We start from the raw sequence: 19357 nt of genomic DNA on the forward strand, positions 1-19357 counted from the left end.
AGCTGTTAAGAACAATTTTGACTCTTCAATCTATGTGCAAAAGTAACACTGAAAGGATAACAGCCAAATATATTAAGAAATTTTAAAAGTGATTTTGTCACGTACTTAATGCCGCTGAAGTGTACACATAAAAATGGTTAAGATGGTGAGTTTTAGGGCTTCCCTGGTGGCGCAGTGGTTGAGAGTCCGCCTGCCGATGCAGGGGACACGGGTTCGTGCCCCGGTCCGGGAAGATCCCACACGCCGCGGAGCGGCTGGGCCCGTGAGCCATGGCCGCTGGGCCTGCGCGTCCGGAGCCTGTGCTCCGCAACGGGAGAGGCCACGACAGTGAGAGGCCCGCGTACCGCGAAAAAAAAAAAAAAAAAAGATGGTGAGTTTTAGGTCATGGATATTTTACTGCCATTTTTTTTAAGTGAATTTATCAACTAGAAAGAATGAGGAAGTGCGGGATGTTGGAAATGTGCTATATCTTAACCTGGGTGGTGCTTACTCGAGTTCACAGAGAGGAAAATTCATCACTTGAGATTTGTGTGTTTACTGCATGTACATTACACTGCAAATTTTTTTGAGAAAAAGTTAGCGTATTCTGTTGGAAGGATGCTTTGCTTTGAAATTATATAATAATGGTAGTTGGGAGAGCCACAGCAGTTTTGCTCGTCCACATACTGATCACCCTAGCCCCAGTCACAGGAAAAGAGCAAGTAAAAATGCAAACAGTAGAGCAATAGTATTGCATGACCCTTTTTGTATCTGTTTTTAATTCCAAAGTCTGTGGGGTGGGAGTGGGTGTATGGGGGGTTTGGTTGGTGAGAGCAGGTATGTAGGTGTGGGTGAGGGTGGGTGAGTGTGTGGACCCTCCCCTTACCTTGTTTTCCTTTCCAGGTGCAGATAAGGGGAGGGTGTTAAGACTTTCACTGTTGTTGTTTTTTCTTCTTCTTCTTTTCTTTTTATTTTACAAACCCTTGTGTCGAGGGCTGACTTTCAATAGATCGCAGCGAGGGAGCTGCTCTGCTACGTACGAAACCCCGACCCAGAAGCAGGTCGTCTACGAATGGTTTAGCACCAGGTTCCCCACGAACGTGCGGTGCGTGACGGGCGAGGGGACGGCCGCCTTTCCGGCCTCACCCCGTGTCCCAGGACGAAGGGCTCTCCGCGCCGGAACCCGGTCCCGACGCGCGGCGGGGCGCGCCGGCGGGGACGGCGGGGGACCGGCTATCCGAGGCCAACCGAGGCTTCCGCGGCGCTGCCGCATCGTTCCTCCTGGGCGGGATTCTGACTTAGAGGCGTTCAGTCATAATCCCACAGATGGTAGCTTCGCCCCACTGGCTCCTCAGCCTAGCACATACACCAAATGTCTGAACCTGCGGTACTGTTTACTTTAGAATTTAAATTTGTACAAGCATGTAAAGCTTTTGTAATAAAAATGAAGTAAAACCAGAGCCTTCAAATCCCATTTACACAGAGAAACAACAGGTGCCAATGAAAAGAGGCATATTATAGTCTTCACACAATTGTGGAAAGAGGCTCCGTGACACAGAGGGAAGAACATGAGGCAGTAGTGCTTAGCCCGGGCTGCAACTAAAGAGCGTGTGAAAAATACTAGGGCCTATGTAGTGTACTATTCCATACACTAGAATGGGCAAAACTAATCTGTGGTGGAAAATAATTGGAACGGTAGCTTCTTCTGGGCGGGAATGGGGTCAGAAATTGACTGGATGGGGGCGGGAGGGAACTTTCTAAAGTGATAATTATGTTCAGCATCTTGATAGGATTGTGGATTATATTTTTCAAAATTCTTTGACTGGCTAAAGATTTGTGCTTTTCCTGTCTGTACATTTTATCTTAAAAATAACAGTAAGCATATCTGAATATTTTAGATTCTAGTTAATGATATACACGCTGAGGTATTTAGGGGTGAAGTTGGACTGGTGTTGCAGATTACTTTGAATTGCATTAGAAAAAATAATGATGAACTTGATGGACAGGTAGAAAAAGTCTGAATACAAAGGATGGAGATGTGATAAAGTAAATCTAGTAAAATCTTCATCGTAGATTTTGGCCCATCAATATACGGATGTCCACTGGGCAATTCTTTCAACTTTGCAGTAACTTTGAAAATTTTCTAAATACAATGTTGAAAAAACTCTACTGATGCCTGGGGCCCTGACCCCAGACCAATTAAATCAGAACCCCTAGTGGCAGGACCCAGGCATCTGTTTTTTAAGACGTTCAGGTGATTTTGATGTGTGGGTAGGGTTGAACCTCTAGGGTGAGGGATTTGGCAGGAGTGATGAGGAGACAGAGAGAAAGGACAGAAGAAAAACGTGAGGCTGGAAGAAAACCAGAGACCAGAAGCCAGCAGACTGGATGGCCTCGGCGGGCTGTGATGGGAGACTGCCAGACCGTGGGGGTCCCTCCACACAGTGGGCTTCATCCAGCAGGAAACAGGGAGCCAGTTTAGAGAGGAAACCATCTGTGGTGACCCGCATTTCAAGTGACCAACCACCAGGATCAGCTACGTAATTTGCAGGACCCCGTGGGGAGAAAAAAATGCAGGACTCCTTGTTCAAAAGTTATTAAGAGTTTCAAGATGGCCAGAGCAGAGCCTTAATCTGAGCACAGCGCCGTTCTGAGAGGAGCCCCGTGTAACTGCACAAGTCACAAGCCTGTGAAGCACGCAGTCCTGGGAGGGTGACCAACCATAGGGCTTCCTGAGCTGTGAGACTTTCAGTGCTAAAACCGGGACAGACCTGGGCAAACCGGGTCTGCTGGTCATCCTACCAAGACTGAGATTCGGGGCTTCCCTGGTGGCGCAGTGGTTGGGAGTCCGCCTGCCGATACAGGGAACACGGGTTCGTGTCCTGGTCCGGGAAGATCCCACATGCCGCGGAGCGGCTGGGCCCGTGAGCCATGGCCGCTGGGCCTGCGCGTCCGGAGCCTGTGCTCCGCAACGGGAGAGGCCACAATAGTGAGAGGCCCCCGTACCGAAAAAATAAATAAATAAATAAAAGACTGAGATTCGGAGGAAAGGAATGTCTACATCCTAACACTTCCAGCTCACCATTCATCACCTCTGAGCCTTCATCTTCTCATCTGTAAAGTGGGAGTGATGATGGCCTTGTGCACCTCCTCTAGTTGTGGTAAGAATGAATCTTTTCTGTGAACTATGTGTTATTTTTGAAGCTTCCAAAAAGGACTACTGGGAGAACTGATCTGGCAGCTGTCGGAACATTGAATTAGAAAGGGACAGATTGGCAAAGAGGCTACAGTTGTAACAAAAACAGTGACCGGGCCTCACCTGGCTGTGGGCGGGGCTGATCCCCAGTCCCGAGGTTCCGTGAAACAGGTAGACAGCACCCTGGTTCTCCTGCTCTCCTGGGGCCCCGATGGCCACGTCCGACAGCCTGTCCCCGTTCACATCCCCCAGCACCGTCAGAGCTGCCCCAAAGCGGGCCCAGAGGTGGCCTTGCTCCCCTCGCAGGACAGCACCACACTGCCACTTAGCCCTCTGCAGAACAAAAACAGTGTCAGGTCCCACCCCAGGCGACCCCTCCACACCCAGACCCCGCCCAGCCCGGGTCTCATCAGCCACTCACCCCCCGGGGAAAGGGGCACACGGACACCTGCCCACCCCGGCTCTGCTCATAGTAATGGGGGGCCCCGATGAGGACCAGGTCGGAGCTGCCATCTCTGTCCACATCCACGGAGCTGAGGGAGGCCCCGAAGTAGGAGCCGATCTGAAAGAGATAAGGCCAAGATCACATACTTCTTTCCACCTAAAGCAGAGCACGGGGATTTTTCTCCCTGTGAAGAAAAATCATGCCTGCTGAGGAAAGCCCTTTGGAGCGGATGTGATCCTCTCTCTGTTTCATGATCAATCCTTGTTTGAATGTACTGCCAGTTAGAGGAGTATCTGATAGAGTTGACAGGTAGTGGGTGAGGATCTACCCCAAAGGGTGTTCCAGGGAGATGATTAAGGTAGTGAAGAAATTGGATTTGAAAATACAGACAGAAAAGCCTGGAAAACCAGACAGGATATCCTTTCAATATATTGTAAGTCTTTAGGGAGGTAAGTCAAATTTGGCAGTCTGGCTAACAAGGAATCAACTGGCTTAGACGAAAAACAACTATTGCCACAGGAATTTTTTTGCATGATATTGAGAAATAACGTCTACCTTTAAAAAGAATTTTTAAAGTATGTTCAAAAAAACACCAAAATATGTTCAATGTAAATAGGTAGAATTCATCCATAGGAATCATCAATTTAGTCATTCTTTCATTCAATAAACAAGGGTTTGCTATTTGCTAAGCGTGAGGCTGGGTAGTGGAGACAGTGCCTTCAAAGGCTCTAGGTGCAGCAGGGTGAAATGGAGGGGAATAGTAACAGATTTTAATTTTTTTAAAAAAGAAGTAAAATTTGCAAATATTTTCTCCCAGTCTGTAGCTTATCTGTTCATTCTCTTAATGAACAGAGCAAAACTTTCCATTTTGTTGAAATCTTAGTTATCAATTTTTTTCTTTATGGACCATATGCTTTTAGTGTTATATCTAAGAATTCTTTGCCTAACACAAAGTCACAAAAATTTTATCCTACGTTTTCTCCCACAAGTATAGTAGTTTTAGATTTTACATTTAGCTCTATGATCGATTTAAATTAATCTTAACATGGTTGAATTGACAAGATATGGGTAAGGATTTTGTTTTGTTTTGTTACCATGGATGTTCAATTGTTCCAGCACCATTGAACTCTCCATTGAATTGTCTTTGTGCCTTTATTGAAAATCAATATGTGTCAGACTTATACTTCAGGCCTATTCTGTTCCACTGATCTTCATGTCTATCCTTTTGTCAATGCCATGCTGTCCTGCTTACTGTAACTTTATAGAAATCCTTAAAATCACATAGTGTAGAATCTTCCACTAAATACCTAATGGTATTTACATAAGATCCTTTTCAAAACTGTTTTGGATACTCTACTTTCTTTGATTTTCCACATAAATCTTAGAATTAGCTTGTCAATTCTACAAAATAAAATAGGATTTTGATTGGCATTGTGTTGAGTCTATAGATCAACTTGAGGAAAAGTGACATCTTAACAATATTGAGTCTTCCAGTCCATGAACACAGTATATTTCTCCATTTATTTAGGGCTTTGATTTCTCTCATTAGTGTTTTGTAGTTTTCAGTATAAAGATGTTGTACACATTTTGTTAGATTTATACCTAAGTATTTCATGGTCTTTGGCGCTATTGTATTAATAAATGGTCCTTTTTCTTTAAATTTAAATTTCCAAATGTTCATTGTTAGTATAGAAATACAACTGATTTTTACATATTGATCTTGTATCCTGAGAACTCACTGAAATAAGTTATATAGCTTTTTTGTAGATTCTTTGGGATTTTCCATGCAAACAATCATGTCACCCCCAAATAGAGACAGCTTTATTTTTCCCTCTCCACTCCGCATGCTCTTTTTTCTTTTCTCTTCTTGTCTTATTGCACCAGCTACGTCTTCCAGTATGATGTTGTATAGGAGTGGTAAGAGTGGATTTTCCTGTCTTGTTTCCAATTTTAGGAGAAAAAAATTCTTTTACTTTTAAATATGATGCTAGCTGTAGATTTTTTGTAAATGTTCTTTCTTAGGTTGAGGAAGTTCCCTTTAATTCCTAGTTTGCTGAGAAGAAAACATCATGAAAGAATGGATTTTGTCAAATTCTTTCTGTGTATCTGTTAAGATTATTACGTTTTTCTTCTCTAGTCTATTGTTATGGTTAATTACATTGATTTTTTTTTCAGAATGGCTCTTTTGAATTGAGATAAAATTTACATTACATAAAATTCATCATTTTAAAGTATAAAATTTAGTGGGTTCTAGTATATTCACAATGTTATGTAACCATCACCACTAATTCCAAAACATTTCCATCACCCCAGAAAGAAGCACTGTAACTGTTAGAAGTCACTCTCAATCCCCACCCCCACGATACCCTGGCAACCACTAATCTACTTTCTGACTGTGGGTTTGTCTATTCTAGACATTTCAGATGAATTAAATCATATAACATGTGTCCTTTTGTGACTGGTTATTTTCATGTAGCATAAATTTTTCAAGGTTTATCCATGTTGTAGCATGTATCAACACTTCACTCTTTTTATGGCTAAATAGTATTCCACTGTATGGATATACCCCATTTTGTTTATCTATTCATAAGTTAATGAACATTTAGGTTCTTTCTACCTTTTGACTATTATGCATAATGCTGCTATGAACATTCACGTATAAGTTTTTGTTTGAACAACTATTTTCATTCTGGAAAAGGATATATACCTAGGAGTGAAATTTCTGAGTCATATGATAAATCTATATTTAACTTTTTGAGGAACTGTCAAATTGTGTGCCATGAAGGCTGTATTATTTTACATTCCCACCAGCAATGTATGAGGGTTCTAATTTCTCCACATCCTCACGAACATGTGTTATTTTTCATCTTTTTCTTTAAATAGCCATTCTAGTGGTATCTCTATTGTGGTTTTGACTTGTATTTCCCTAATGATGAATAAAGTTGAATATCTTTTCATGTGCTTATTGGTCATTTTTATATCTTATCTGGAGAAATATCTATTCAAATCCTTGGTCCATTTTTACATGAGGTTGGCTTTTTATTGTTGAATTGTAAAAGTTCTTTATATATTCTAAATACTAGACCTTTATCAGATATATGATTTGTAAATAGTTTCTCCCATTCTTTTCATTTTCTTGATAGTGTCCTTTGCTGCTCAAAAGTTTTTAATTTAATGAAGTCCAACTAATCTATTTTATCTTTGGTTGCTTGTGCTTGTAGTGTCATATCTAAACAATCGTTGCCAAATCTAAAGTTACAAAAATTCACCTATGAATCCCGCTAAGAGGTTTATCGCTTTAGTTCTTACGTTTAGGTCTTTGATCTATTTTGAATTAATTTTTGCACATTGTGAGGTAAGGGTCCAAATTTATTCTTTTACCTGTGGACATCCAGTTGTCCCAGCACCTTTTTTGAAAATCAATTGACCATAGATGTACGGGTTTATTTCTAGACTCTCAGTTCTATTTCACTGGTCTATCCTTATGCTAGTACCACCCTGTCTTGATTACTGTCACTTTGTAGTAAGTTTCAAAATTGGGGTGTGAATCCTCCAACTTAGTTCTTCTTTTTCAAGATTATTTTGGCTATTCTGGGTCTCTTGCATTGTCATATGAACTTTAGAATCAGCTTGTCCATTTCTGCAACATTGTTGAACAAGCCCTGCATCATTATAAACCACAACTGGTCACGATGTACTATCCTTTTTATAGACTGCTGGATTCTGTTTGCTGATACTTTTTTGAGGGTTTTAAAAAAACCGCTTTTGTAGGGGTGATATTCAAAATATTGAACTCCTGGGACTTCTCAGGCACCAACCATGGGCTTAGCTGGAGTGGGTCCTAGAGGTCCCCCCTAGAGGTCCCCACTCCCTGGAGTGGGTCCTAGAGGTCCTAGAGGTGTCTTCTCAGGTACCAACCATGGGCTAAGCTGGAGTGGTCACTGACTTCATAGTTGCTGGATCATGGGGAAGTTCAAAGAGTATTGGGGGGAGGGGTCAGAGTGTATGGCAGGTTCAGGGGGGAAGGATGTCTCAAGGAAACAGCTGTTTATTGACAGATATAGAATTATTTCAATATTTTAATAACTAATATGGCTATACTGGTTATGGACTGGTCAAATGCCAGCTTTGTGTACAGGTAGACTTGTAGAGAGCTCTGTACAGGTCAAGTGTTGTTATTTACCGTTATTAGAAAAGTGAGGACACAACATTCTCAAATGCAAAGTTGGTCCCATGACTCTCCAGCTTAAAGCCCTCTGCTTTACAAGACTCTGCCACACTTGGAATCTGATGATGCCCATCCCAGAAGCCCTCAGCCCCCAGGGTGGCTCTGTTGGCACATCCATGCCCCACACACTCTGCACTCACCTGGCTGCCCTTGATTTCAGCGTTTTTCTCCCAAGCACCTGAGTCCTTTTTGAATATCACCACCAGGCCGATGTGCTGATATCGAGGCGCCCCCAGAAGCAGGATTTGCGCCCGGTTCCGCAAGATGACTTCAGCAGCATAACCTGAAGATGATGAACTAAGAGGAAAAGCACTGCCCCCTCCAACAGGACTATCCCTTGAACAGGGGCAGTGGGGCAGCCCCATGCTTGGGAACTTGGGGTAATTGGACCTTGCACTATATTCCTCTTCATTAACACAATTAAAATGAAGCTTTGAAATTTCTGCCTTTAAACCTGTCCCAAGAGCTTATGAAAGATCCAAGGACATCTAAACTAGTTGAGTTACGCCATATCCTGACCCCTTCTTAAAGTAACCCTGCCCTCTCTACTTACCCAGGTAAGCATCATTCATGTCTGAATCTACCCTGGTTGTGTTGATGAAGGTGACTTTATCCTGTGACGTATGCAGAAAGGCTCCACCAGCCCAGTCAAAGCTCCCCACAGCACCCAACAAGGGACCATCCTGGGCAAGAATGTAGAAAAGGATTGAGAAATCTAGAGCTTCAGTGTTATCCCTATCAAAAATCCCAGTGGGGCTTCCCTGGTGGCGCAGCGGTTGAGAATCCGCCTGCCAATGCAGGGGACACGGGTTCGAGCCTTGGTCTGGGAAGATCCCACATGCCGCGGAGCAACTAGGCCCGTGAGCCACAGCTACTGAGCCTGCGCGTCTGGAGCCTGTGCTCCGCAACAAGAGAGGCCGCGACAGTGAGAGGCCTGCGCACCGCGATGAAGAGCAGCCCCTGCTCGCCACAACTAGAAAAAACCCTCGCACAGAAACGAAGACCCAACACAGCCAAAAATAAATTAATTAATTAATTTTTAAAAAAAATCCCAATGGCATTTTTTCACTGAAATAGAACAAACAATCTTAAAATTTGTATGGAACCACAAAAGACCCCAAATAATCAAAGCAATTTTGAGAAAGAACAAAGCTGGAGGCATCACACTTCCTGGTTTCAAACTATATTGCAAAACTATAGTTATCAAAACAGTATGGTATTGGCTTTAAAAACAGACACGTAGATCGATGGAACAGAACAGAGACCCCTGAAATAAACCCATGCATATATGGTAAATCAATATACAACAAAGGAGAGAATAATATACAATGACGAAAGGACAGTCTCTTCAATAAATGGTGTTGGGAAAATTAGACAGCCACATGCAAAAGAAAGAAACTGGACCACTATCTTACACTAGTCACAAAAATCAATTCAAAATGGATTAAAGACTTGGACATAAGACATGAAATCATAAAACTCCAAGAAGAAAATATAGGTAGTAATTTCCTTGACATTTGTCTTGGTGATGATTTTTTAGATTTAACACCAAAACCAAAATAAGCAGTGGGACTACATCAACTAAAAAACTTCTACATAGCAAAGGAAATCATCAACAAAATGAAAAGGTAACCTACAGAGCAGGAGAAAATATTTGCAAATCATATATCCAATAAGGGGTTAATATCCAAAATATATAAAGAACTCATACAACTCAAAAGTTTGTTTTAAAACCTGATTTTTAAATGGGTAGAGGATCTAAAAAGACATTTTTCCAAAGAAGACATACAGATGGCCAAGAGGTGCATGAAAAAAGTGCTCAACATCACTAATCATCAAGGAAATGCAAATCAAAACCACGATGAGGTATCACCTCACACCTGTCAGATGCCTGTCATCATAAGAGAAGAAATAAGTGTTGTTAAGGACGTGTAGAAAAGGGAACCCTTGTACACCATTGGTGGAAATGTAATTGGTGAAGCCACTATGGAAAAGAGTATGGGGGTTCCACAAAACTTTAAAAATAAAACTACAGTATGATCCAGCAATTACACTTCTGGGTAAATATCCAAAAGAAATGAAAACACTAACTTGAAAAGGTATATGCAACCCCATGATCATTGCAGCATTTTTTACAATAGCCAAGACATGGAGGCAATGTAAGTGTTCATCAACGGATGAACAAATAAAGAAAATGTGGTGTATATGTACACAATGGAATATTATTCAGCAAGTAAAAAGAAGGAAATCCTGCCATTTGTGACAACATGGATGGATCTGGAGGATTATGCTGAGTGAAATAAATCGGAGAAAGTCAAACACTGCATGATCTTACTTATATGTGAAGTTAAAAATAACAAACTTATACATACAGAGAACAGACAGGTGATTGCCAAAGGCAGCGGTGGGTGGTGTGCAAAATGGGTGAAAGTGGTCAAAAAGTACAAACTTCAAACAAAATTGAGTTATTTGTAGTGAGGTGGATGGACCTAGAGTCTGTCATACAGAGTGAAGTAAGTCAGAAAGAGAAAAACAAATACCGCATGCTAACACATATATATGGAATCTAAAAAAAAAATTTTTGTTAATGGTTATGAAGAACCTAGGGGTAGGACAGGAATAAAGATGCAGAAGTAGAGAATGGACCTGAGGACACAGGGAGAGGGAAGGGTAAGCTGGGACGAAGTAAGAGAGTGGCATGGTCATATGTACACTACCAAACGTAAAATAGATAGCTAGTGGGAAGCAGCCGCACAGCACAGGGAGATCAGCTCGGTGCTTTGTGACCACCTAGAGGGGTGGGATAGGGAGGGTGGGAGGGAGGGAGCTGCAAGAGGGAAGAGATATGGGGATATATGTATATGTATGACTGATTCACTTTGTTATAAAGCAGAAATTACCACACCATTGTAGAGCAATTATACTCCAATAAAGATGTTAAAAAAAAAAAGTACAAACTTCCAGTCATAAAATAAATAAATCCTGGTGGTGTAATGTACAGCATGGTGACTACAGTTAATAATAGTGTATTGGGGCTTCCCTGGTGGCGCAGTGGTTGAGAGTCCGCCTGCCGATGCAGGGGACACAGGTTCGTGCCCCGGTCCGGGAAGGTCCCACATGCCGTGGAGCGGCTGGGCCCGTAAGCCATGGTCACTGGGCCTGTGCGTCCAGAGCCTGTGCTCCGCAACGGGAGAGGCCACAGCATTGAGAGGCCCGCGTACCACAAAAAAATAATAATAATAATAATAATAGTGTATTGTATACTTGAAAGTTGCTAAGAGAATAAATCTTAAAGTTCTCATCACAAGAAAAAGAAATTGTGTCACTGTGTAAGGTGATGGATGTTAACTAGACTTATTGCGGTGATCATTTTGCAATGCTATACACATATATTAAATCACTATGTTGTGCACCTGAGGCTATTACCATGTTTATGTCCATTATATCTCAATTTTTTAAAAAAAAGAACAGGATTGACAAGGAAGAGAGAAGGGACCACTGCTGCCCATCAAAGAGGTGCCTCCCAACAAACACCTGTCACAGAGATGAGCCCCCAAACCTTCGAACCTCTTCTCCCTCTTCGTCTTGCCCCCAACCCCAATTAAACAAAAGACCACTTACGGAGGTGAAGACAGCACTGATGCCTTCCTGAGACATCTCATACTCAAAGGAGCTGGTACTTCCTGTGTGTGTACCTGTGAGGAGAAGAACATTTACATTAAAGAAAGTAGAGGAGCCTAGAACAGGGGTTGGAAACTCAGGGCTGTGGTGGCCAGACAAAAGGAGGCTCAGATGGAAGCCATGTGCACCCCCCTTTTTCTTACATGTCCTCTGTTATGCTTTCCTTTTTTTATTGAAGCATAGTTAATTTACAATATTAATGTTAGTTTCAGGTGTACAGCAGCGTGATTCAGTATTTTTGCAGATTATACTCCATTATAGGTTGTTACAAGATAGTGCAGGGACTTCCCTGGTGGTCCAGTGGTTAAGACTCCGCACTTCCACTGCAGGGGGTATGGGTTCGGTCCCTGGTCGGGGAACTAAGATCCGCATGCCTCATGGCGTGGCCAAAAAAATAAATGAATACATCGGAAAGAAGAAAAGATAATGGCTACAATTTATATGTTTGTTGCTTATCTAGCCATATGCCCCTTTTAAAGGGGTGGTGGCTATTTGGCTCCAACTACGTTTTGCCAAGCGGGAATATGGTCCTAAAGGTGTCTAATCTTCCAAATTTTCAAGAGAAACCATAATCCAGACTGTATATGAACCTTCCCCCAACTTTTAAATTCTTTTATTCAACAAACACTTATTGAGCACCCTTTATGTACCAGGCATTATTCTAGGCACTGGGGATACAGCAGTGAACCAAAGAGACAAATGTTGGCAACACATCCAAATTTGGGGGGAAATACTGTGAGGGATTTGACTCCCCTACCCTCTAATTTTTCAGCCTATAGCCAAGATTGCAAAAGTAGAGAGAAAAGTCTAAATTTTTCCATTTCAAAGTAGTTGAGCAAGAGAGGCCAGAGTTGCTGGGAAATGGAAGAAGAAAGGAGTTGATGCTGAGGCTCAGGGTTCCAAGGGCTAGGAGGTTCTTGTTTCTACAGGGAAGTACGTGTTTTGGGATAAGGAGCTGCCTTTGCAGCTGCTCCAGGACTACAAAACCTTAGCTCACCCTCAATCGCAAAGATCTTTTCCTGAAGCTGGTTCTGAATGGTCTTCAGAGCTTCAAAGTTATTCACCTGGAACACGTGATCACCACGCGGCTTGGATGCGATGGTATCGAGCTCTTTTAGAGATTTGTCACTGATGAAGGCATCTCCCACCTGTTACAAAAAAACAGAAGCTGAATCAGACACTTTCTGGGGGTAGTACTCTCCTCCAGCAAAGAAAATTCTGCAGGAAAAGAATCTGAAACAATCTCTGTCCAAGGAAGGAATGCACCAGAAGGCCTCTGGGACAGAGCTGCCAGGTACGGTAGAGCAGGTTGTACACTCTACATTCTGTCAAGGGAGAAATTGGGGCTGAAATCCAGCCTTTAGTCCATTTGCAGCCCCTCCTGGTGTGGGGCTGACCTCTCTTCAGAACAAGGGGGCGCTTTCTCCTTCATATGAAGGTGTTTTCTACTTGCCAAGCCAGAGACCCGTGATGATACCTCTTTCTATGTCATGCAAGATATTGTAGTAGTTTGAGGACACTGATGTTCCCAACCCTTTGCCCCTTCCTGTAGCCAAGGCCTTTCCCCAAAGCTGTGCTCTGCCCTCCTCCTCTGGGCAGAGTATTCTGTTCCGCTCATTGTCTCTGGGCTCAACCATGTGTACTGCTTTAGCCCACGCACATTATCATATGTGATAAAAACAGAGGCTGGGGCTTCCCTGGTGGTGCAGTGGTTGAGAGTCCGCCTGCCGATGGAGGGGACACGGGTTCATGCCCCGGTCCGGGAAGATCCCACATGCCACGGAGCGGCTGGGCCCGTGAGCCATGGCCGCTGGGCCTGCACGTCCGGAGCCTGTGCTCCGCAACGGGAGAGGCCACAACAGTGAGAGGCCCGCGTACCGCAAAAAAAAAAAAAACCAGAGGCTGGAAAAAGTGCTTGCCACATTTCCACTTGCTCTTTTGTTCCTCTGCCTTCACCATGAGGACACACCCAGGCTAGCCCACTGGAGGATGAGACACAGGGAACAGAAGAGCCAAGTTACCCCGGTCGTTCCAGCCCGGCAAACAAATATCGATGGCAACCCTCAGAAATGGAGAGAGCCCAGCCAAGATCATCAGAGCTGCCAACCAACCTGCAGCTGATTACAGATGCATGAGGGAGTCCAGCTAGGACCAGAAAAATTGCCCAGCTGACGCACAGACTCACTTACTGTTTTAAGCCACTGAACGTTGGGATAGTTTGTTACATAGCATTATTACGACAATAGTTCACTATTGTGAACATATGGGCTAGCAGAGATGAGCCTTGCCCCACTTTGATTTTATTGATGTTTGCAAATTCAAAGGAGGGTGTATCCAAGTAGAACCCTCTGCGGAAGCATCAGGCCGGAGAGCCACATTTCCTACCCCAATGACGTAGCGAATGACCCCCTTTTTATCCGCTTCAGGGATGACATCCTTGTAGTCCAAAGGATCGCCAAACTTTTCTCCATCTGTGATGACAACCAGTATCTTAAGGGCATTCTCCCGGGCTCCGTTTCTGCTGTGAAACAGTTCTCTTCTGTCCAGGGTAGAGGAGGGAAAAGTCAAATTCGAGCCGACAGAGATACGCTTGATGCTAGGGAAGGAACGTCAGCAGTGACAGATGCAACTGGGCTCTGTCTAGGAGGTACTTGGGTTCTCCTGGGACAAGCACTGAGATGTAGCTGCCCCAATATCTGGAAGGGCAGCAGGAGAACAGGAAAGAGTGGAGGGAAAGGAAGCCTTCATTGCCGTTATATACTTTGGCATAGATTGATTTTTTTTTAACTGAGTATTATTCCTTCTAAATTAAAAAGAAATTAATAAGCTTAATTGTGCCTTCATCAGACCTCTCCTGATGTGAGGCAATGGATCTCCAGCATATCATCCTGCACTTTTGTCCCAATCCCCAGCCTTGCCTCTACACAGACACACAGACACATAGAGATCAGAGTGAACTTTCTAAAACAAGATATGGGTACGTGTCCCCACTGCTAAAACCTTCAATGGATCCACTGGCTTTTCAGTTGCCTTGATGATCTGGCCTCAACTGATCCTTCTAGCCTCTCTCTAGCCTTCCCTTCCCTCCCCGCCCCCTTAATCCCACCTTTACTCATGACTTGTATGTCATGACCATACCAGGCACAGTCCCTCCTCCACACGTTTACTCACCCCTCCACCGGAAATACCCTCTACCCCAGCCCTGTCTGAACAACTCCTCTCTTCCTGCAAAGCTCAACGAAAAATAAAACCTCCTCCTTCCATCCTAAGCAAAGAGGGAAGAGCTTACACAACTTTGCGGATCCCTGTGGCCGTGTGTGTCCTCCCCAACAGCTGTGTTATTGGCCTCACCAGCGATGCCGGGGAAGGGTTTCTCTTAAAATCGTTGAAGGTGAAATGAGTCTGAAATTCTTCAGAGTACTGCATCAAAGAGAACTGGGAACGGGCACCTGGTATTACACTGGAGAAGGTGTCCCTCCTCCCCCTTAACCATCCATAAATCTTGAAACACTCTAGTCTCCAAATTCCTCCCAATTCTGCCCTGCCCCCAGTCCTTCCGCCTCACCAGGACAGAGATCGGCCATCAGCTCCCACTTCCCAGCACTAGAACTCAGCCAGAGATGACATGTGGGTTTCATGTCCCACGCCAACCCCTATCAATTAGTCTGCCTGCTTTACAGGGGGCTGGAGGAAAGCTGAGGCCACATCCAGACAGAGCAAGGAAGCAAATCATGAAAGAAAATGATGATCAGCTGGCAATTGGCAACATCTCTAATAGAAGCAGGACAGGAACGTGGCAGCCTGGTTGCCACGTATTTTCCAGCCTTATGCAAGCTGTTCCCTAACCTACCCACTGACCCTTACCAAGGTTCTGGACTTTTGGAATTGACTCATCACAGTTGAGACAAAGTTCTTCATCCGCTGAAAGTCTGTCGGGTTGATGCTACCAGAGCCATCAATCAAAAAGGCAATGTCACTCTCTTTCTGAGGGCACCCTGGGGAAAAAGGAAAAGGAATTGATTACAAGAGACTCAGGGTTCATTTTTTGCATGTCAGCACTCTGCTGACATGAGAATGAAAGGTAAACACGATGCAACCCATGTGCCTAGCTAAATAAAAACATGGGACAGAGTGGTATGGAAAAATATGGTTCATTCTGCTCAAGGCAGTCAGAGAAAGCAGTGCTATCACAGCTACCTCACGAAGAATAAGAAATAATTTGCCAAAGATACAAAGGGAGAAATAAGTTACAGGGGAAAAAAGGAATAGTGCATATAAACGTATGCTGGATGTCCTCCCTCCAGCCCCCCATTCTGCCCCAGCCCCAAATCCACTTTCTACCATTCCCCACTTTGCCCGGAGCTCAGGCCACATGGGACACGTCAACAGGGCTCTTTCAACCTCTGGCTTGTTTGCCCAATTAGGAGCCTCAACAGGAGACTGGAGGGAGGGAAGAGGGTGAGATCAGAGTATTTCCCTCAGCTCCCTTCCTGCAAGCCTGCTTTGGGCCAACTGTGTCCCTCAACAGATCAGTGCTCCTCTCAAGGAGGCCCACTCCCCATGACTCCCTGTCCTTCCAGATTCTGGGGACTTCTGCCTCTCTTTGTCCCATCAGCCTAGGGTGGCAACAGCTCCACTGTTGTTCACCCTGGTTTCCTGGACCATCCCTTGTAGCTTCTTTAGACCCTGCCACACCTTTATAATTAGTCCCTTTCTAAATACAGTTGACCCTTGAGCAACGCAAGGATGAGGGGCCCCCACCCTCCATGCAGTTAAAAATGCATGTATAACTTCACAGTCTGCCCTTCGTATCCGCAATTCCATATCCGCAATTCTGCATCTGCGGATTCAACCAACCTCAGATCCGGTAGTACTGTAGCACGAATTTAGTGGGAAAAAAAAATCCACATATAGGTGGACCCACGCAGTTTAAACTGGCCATTTTTCAAGGATCCAGTGTAGAAAAGGGTAGCACAAAGGATTTTTTTTTTTTTTTTCTGTACGCGGACCTCTCACTGTTGTGGCCTCTCCCGTTGCGGAGCACAGGCTCCAGACGCGCAGGCTCAGCGGCCATGGCTCACGGGCCCAGCCGCTCCGCGGCATGTGGGATCTTCCCGGGCCGGGGCACGAACCCGCGTCCCCTGCATCGGCAGGCGGACTCTCAACCACTGCGCCACCAGGGAAGCCCAGCACAAAGAATTTTTTAGGAGGTAAAAGAATTCTTTCGTATCCTGTTCATGTTGCTGTTTACACAAATCTAAGCATGTCTTAAAATTAATGGAATTGTACACCACAAGGGAAAAAAAGGTCAATTTTACTGTATCATTAGTGAAAAAATAAGATAAAATTATCCAGAAAAAGTATTGGCTTTTTAAAAAATAGACAAGCAGATTCTAACATTTATATAGAAAATAAACACGGAAGATAAGCCAGAAATTTTCTTGAAAATCTCAAAGGTACACTAAGTGAAAAGAATCAAGGTACAATCCAGTGTGTAGAGCACGCTACCTTTTGTGGCACAAAGTGAAGTATACAGACGCCTATGTCAGTAAATATTGATACGTGGAGTACCTCCAGAAGAAGCCATGAGACACTGGTAACAGTAGCTGCCTCTCAGGAAGGAAAGAGGAGCTCCGAGACCCAAGAAGGAGAGGTTTTTATAGGATAACACTTAGTGCCTTTTGAACTATGAACCGAGTGCATGTTTCATCTATTTTTAAGGAAATGAAAATGTTTTCAAAAAGAAGAATCTGGAATGCTTAAGAGTGAGGACTGAAGAGAGAAACGTGGGGGTGGGAGCTGAAGCCACAGAATTGGATGCAGTCAGACACGAAGAGCACATGGGCAAGAACAGAAGCTGTAATCAGGTGGGCAGGGGAGGTAGAGGAAGACAGCTTGGAGCTGGAGCTTCGTAGGAACCCTCAGTAGGGGCACAAGTAGGAGCAAGAGAAGAGAGGAGAGGAGAGATGTCTGAAGCCAAGGTGCTGGGGGAAGGAAGAGGTGATCTGCAGGTCACATTGGAAAAGTCAGAGAACCTGAGGACAGAATAGAGATTTGGCCTTTAGAGGGTCACAGATGCCACTGGCAACAGCAAGGTCTATATGATGGGTGGGCAGGAGCCAGATGTCAAAGGGTGAAGGATCACAGCATGGGGGCAATGGAGGCAAGGAGAGAGATCCCTTCCAAGAAGGTTGGTGATGAAGGGAAGGAGAGAGGGCAGAAGATGGAGAGGAGACCGGGGGAGGGAAGGTTATTTTCATTGCTATCAGTTTGAGTGGTTGATTCTTTTTAAGTTATGGGTAGCATGAGCAGGTTACATTCAAAGGAGGGGTTGGGATTTAGGTTCCTGGAGAGAGCAAGTGACTAAAGATGTGAACCCCAGAGTTGGTGATGCGAGAGAGCCTCAAAAGCCCAGATGGAAAAATTACTCATGGAAAGGACAGGTCTTCCTCTAAAATCAGTGAGATGCTGCCAAGAGTGGTGCCAGGAAATCTGGACACGGAGAAGGAGGACGTGGAAGGAGTTTACACCTGGCAGCCTTGGTTTATTCTGTGAAGAAGGAGGGAAGGTTATTGTCAAAGTGAAGTTCAAAGGAGCTTGAGAAAAAAGAAAACTGTAAAAGGAAGACATATCTGCCCTTGGTTCCAGAACCAACTTGGAAACAAGCAAAAAGATGGCCAAGGAGTTGAAGAAATCGGTGTCAGAAATCAGCTGGATATGGGACTTCCCTGGTGGCGCAGTGGTTAAGAATCCTCCTGCTAATGCAGGGGACACGGGTTCAAGCCCTGGTCCGGGAAGATCCCACATGCCACAGAGCAACTAAGCTCATGTGCCATAACTACTGAGCCCGCGTGCAATAACTACTGAAGCCCGTGCGCCCTGGAACCCACGTGCCACAGATACTGAGCCTGCGTGCTTCAACAACCACAGCCCATGCTCCACAACAAAAGAAGCCACGGCACTGAGAAGCCCGCGCACTGCAACGAAGAGTAGCCCCCACTCGCCGCAACTAGAGAAAGCCCACGTGCAGCAACGAAGACCCAACACAGCCACACAAAAAAAAGAAAGAAATCAGCTGGATAAAAACATTCATTCACTTACTCTCTTTCAATCAACAGATGCTTGGGGAACAAGGGTAAGGAGCCACCAAGATGGTCCCCAAGATTCTCACCTCCTGATAGAGTTAACACCCTTGCATAATCTCCTCATCTTGATTGTGAGCTGGAGTTTTTATTTATTTATTTTTACTGAAGTATAGTTGATTGACAATACTGTGTTAGTTTCAGGTGTACAGTAAAGTGATTCAAGTATATTTTTCAGGTTATTTTCCATTTAAGGTTATTACAAGATATTGAATGTTGTCTGCTGTGTTATACAGTGAATCCTTGTTGCTTATCTATTTTATATGTAGTAGTGTGTATCTGTTAATCCCAGACTCCTAATTTATCCCTCCCACTTCCCTTTCCTCTTTGGTAACCATAAATTTGTTTTCTATGTCTGTGAGTCTGTTTTTGTTTTGCATGTAGGTTCGTTTATATTATTTTTCAGATTCCACATATAAGTAATACCATGTAATATTTGTCTTTCTCTGACTTACTTCACTTAGTGTGACATTCTCTAGGTCCATCCATGTTGCAGCAAATAACATTATTTCATTCTTTTCTGTGATTGAGTAGTATTCTGTTGTTTCTGTTTATGTGTGTGTGTGTGTATATATACATATATATATATATATGTATATATATCACATCTTCTTTATCCATTCTTCTGTTGGTGGACACTTAGGTTGCTTCCATGTCTTGGCTATTATAAATAGTGCTGCTATGAA

General features: G+C 44.0%; 1 protein-coding gene across 1 annotated transcript in view; it reads right to left on the reverse strand.

The window, feature by feature from the left end:
* LOC309973193 (integrin alpha-M-like) overlaps positions 1 to 19357 on the reverse strand; it is a 35409-nt gene that overhangs the window by 9807 nt on the left and 6245 nt on the right. Inside the window, exons 6-14 of the mRNA XM_082857218.1 lie at positions 15394 to 15524; positions 14819 to 14964; positions 13915 to 14068; positions 12527 to 12677; positions 11470 to 11543; positions 8402 to 8531; positions 7989 to 8131; positions 3597 to 3737; positions 3299 to 3508 (exon numbers count right to left, since the gene is read on the reverse strand). Coding sequence (XP_082713344.1) covers positions 3299 to 3508; positions 3597 to 3737; positions 7989 to 8131; positions 8402 to 8531; positions 11470 to 11543; positions 12527 to 12677; positions 13915 to 14068; positions 14819 to 14964; positions 15394 to 15524 — 1280 coding nt within the window. The remainder of the gene's footprint in view (positions 1 to 3298; positions 3509 to 3596; positions 3738 to 7988; positions 8132 to 8401; positions 8532 to 11469; positions 11544 to 12526; positions 12678 to 13914; positions 14069 to 14818; positions 14965 to 15393; positions 15525 to 19357) is intronic.

The sequence above is a fragment of the Leucopleurus acutus genome, assembly GCF_964270905.1.
Source record: "Leucopleurus acutus genome assembly, chromosome: 16".
In the NCBI taxonomy this organism is placed as follows: domain Eukaryota; kingdom Metazoa; phylum Chordata; class Mammalia; order Artiodactyla; family Delphinidae; genus Leucopleurus; species Leucopleurus acutus.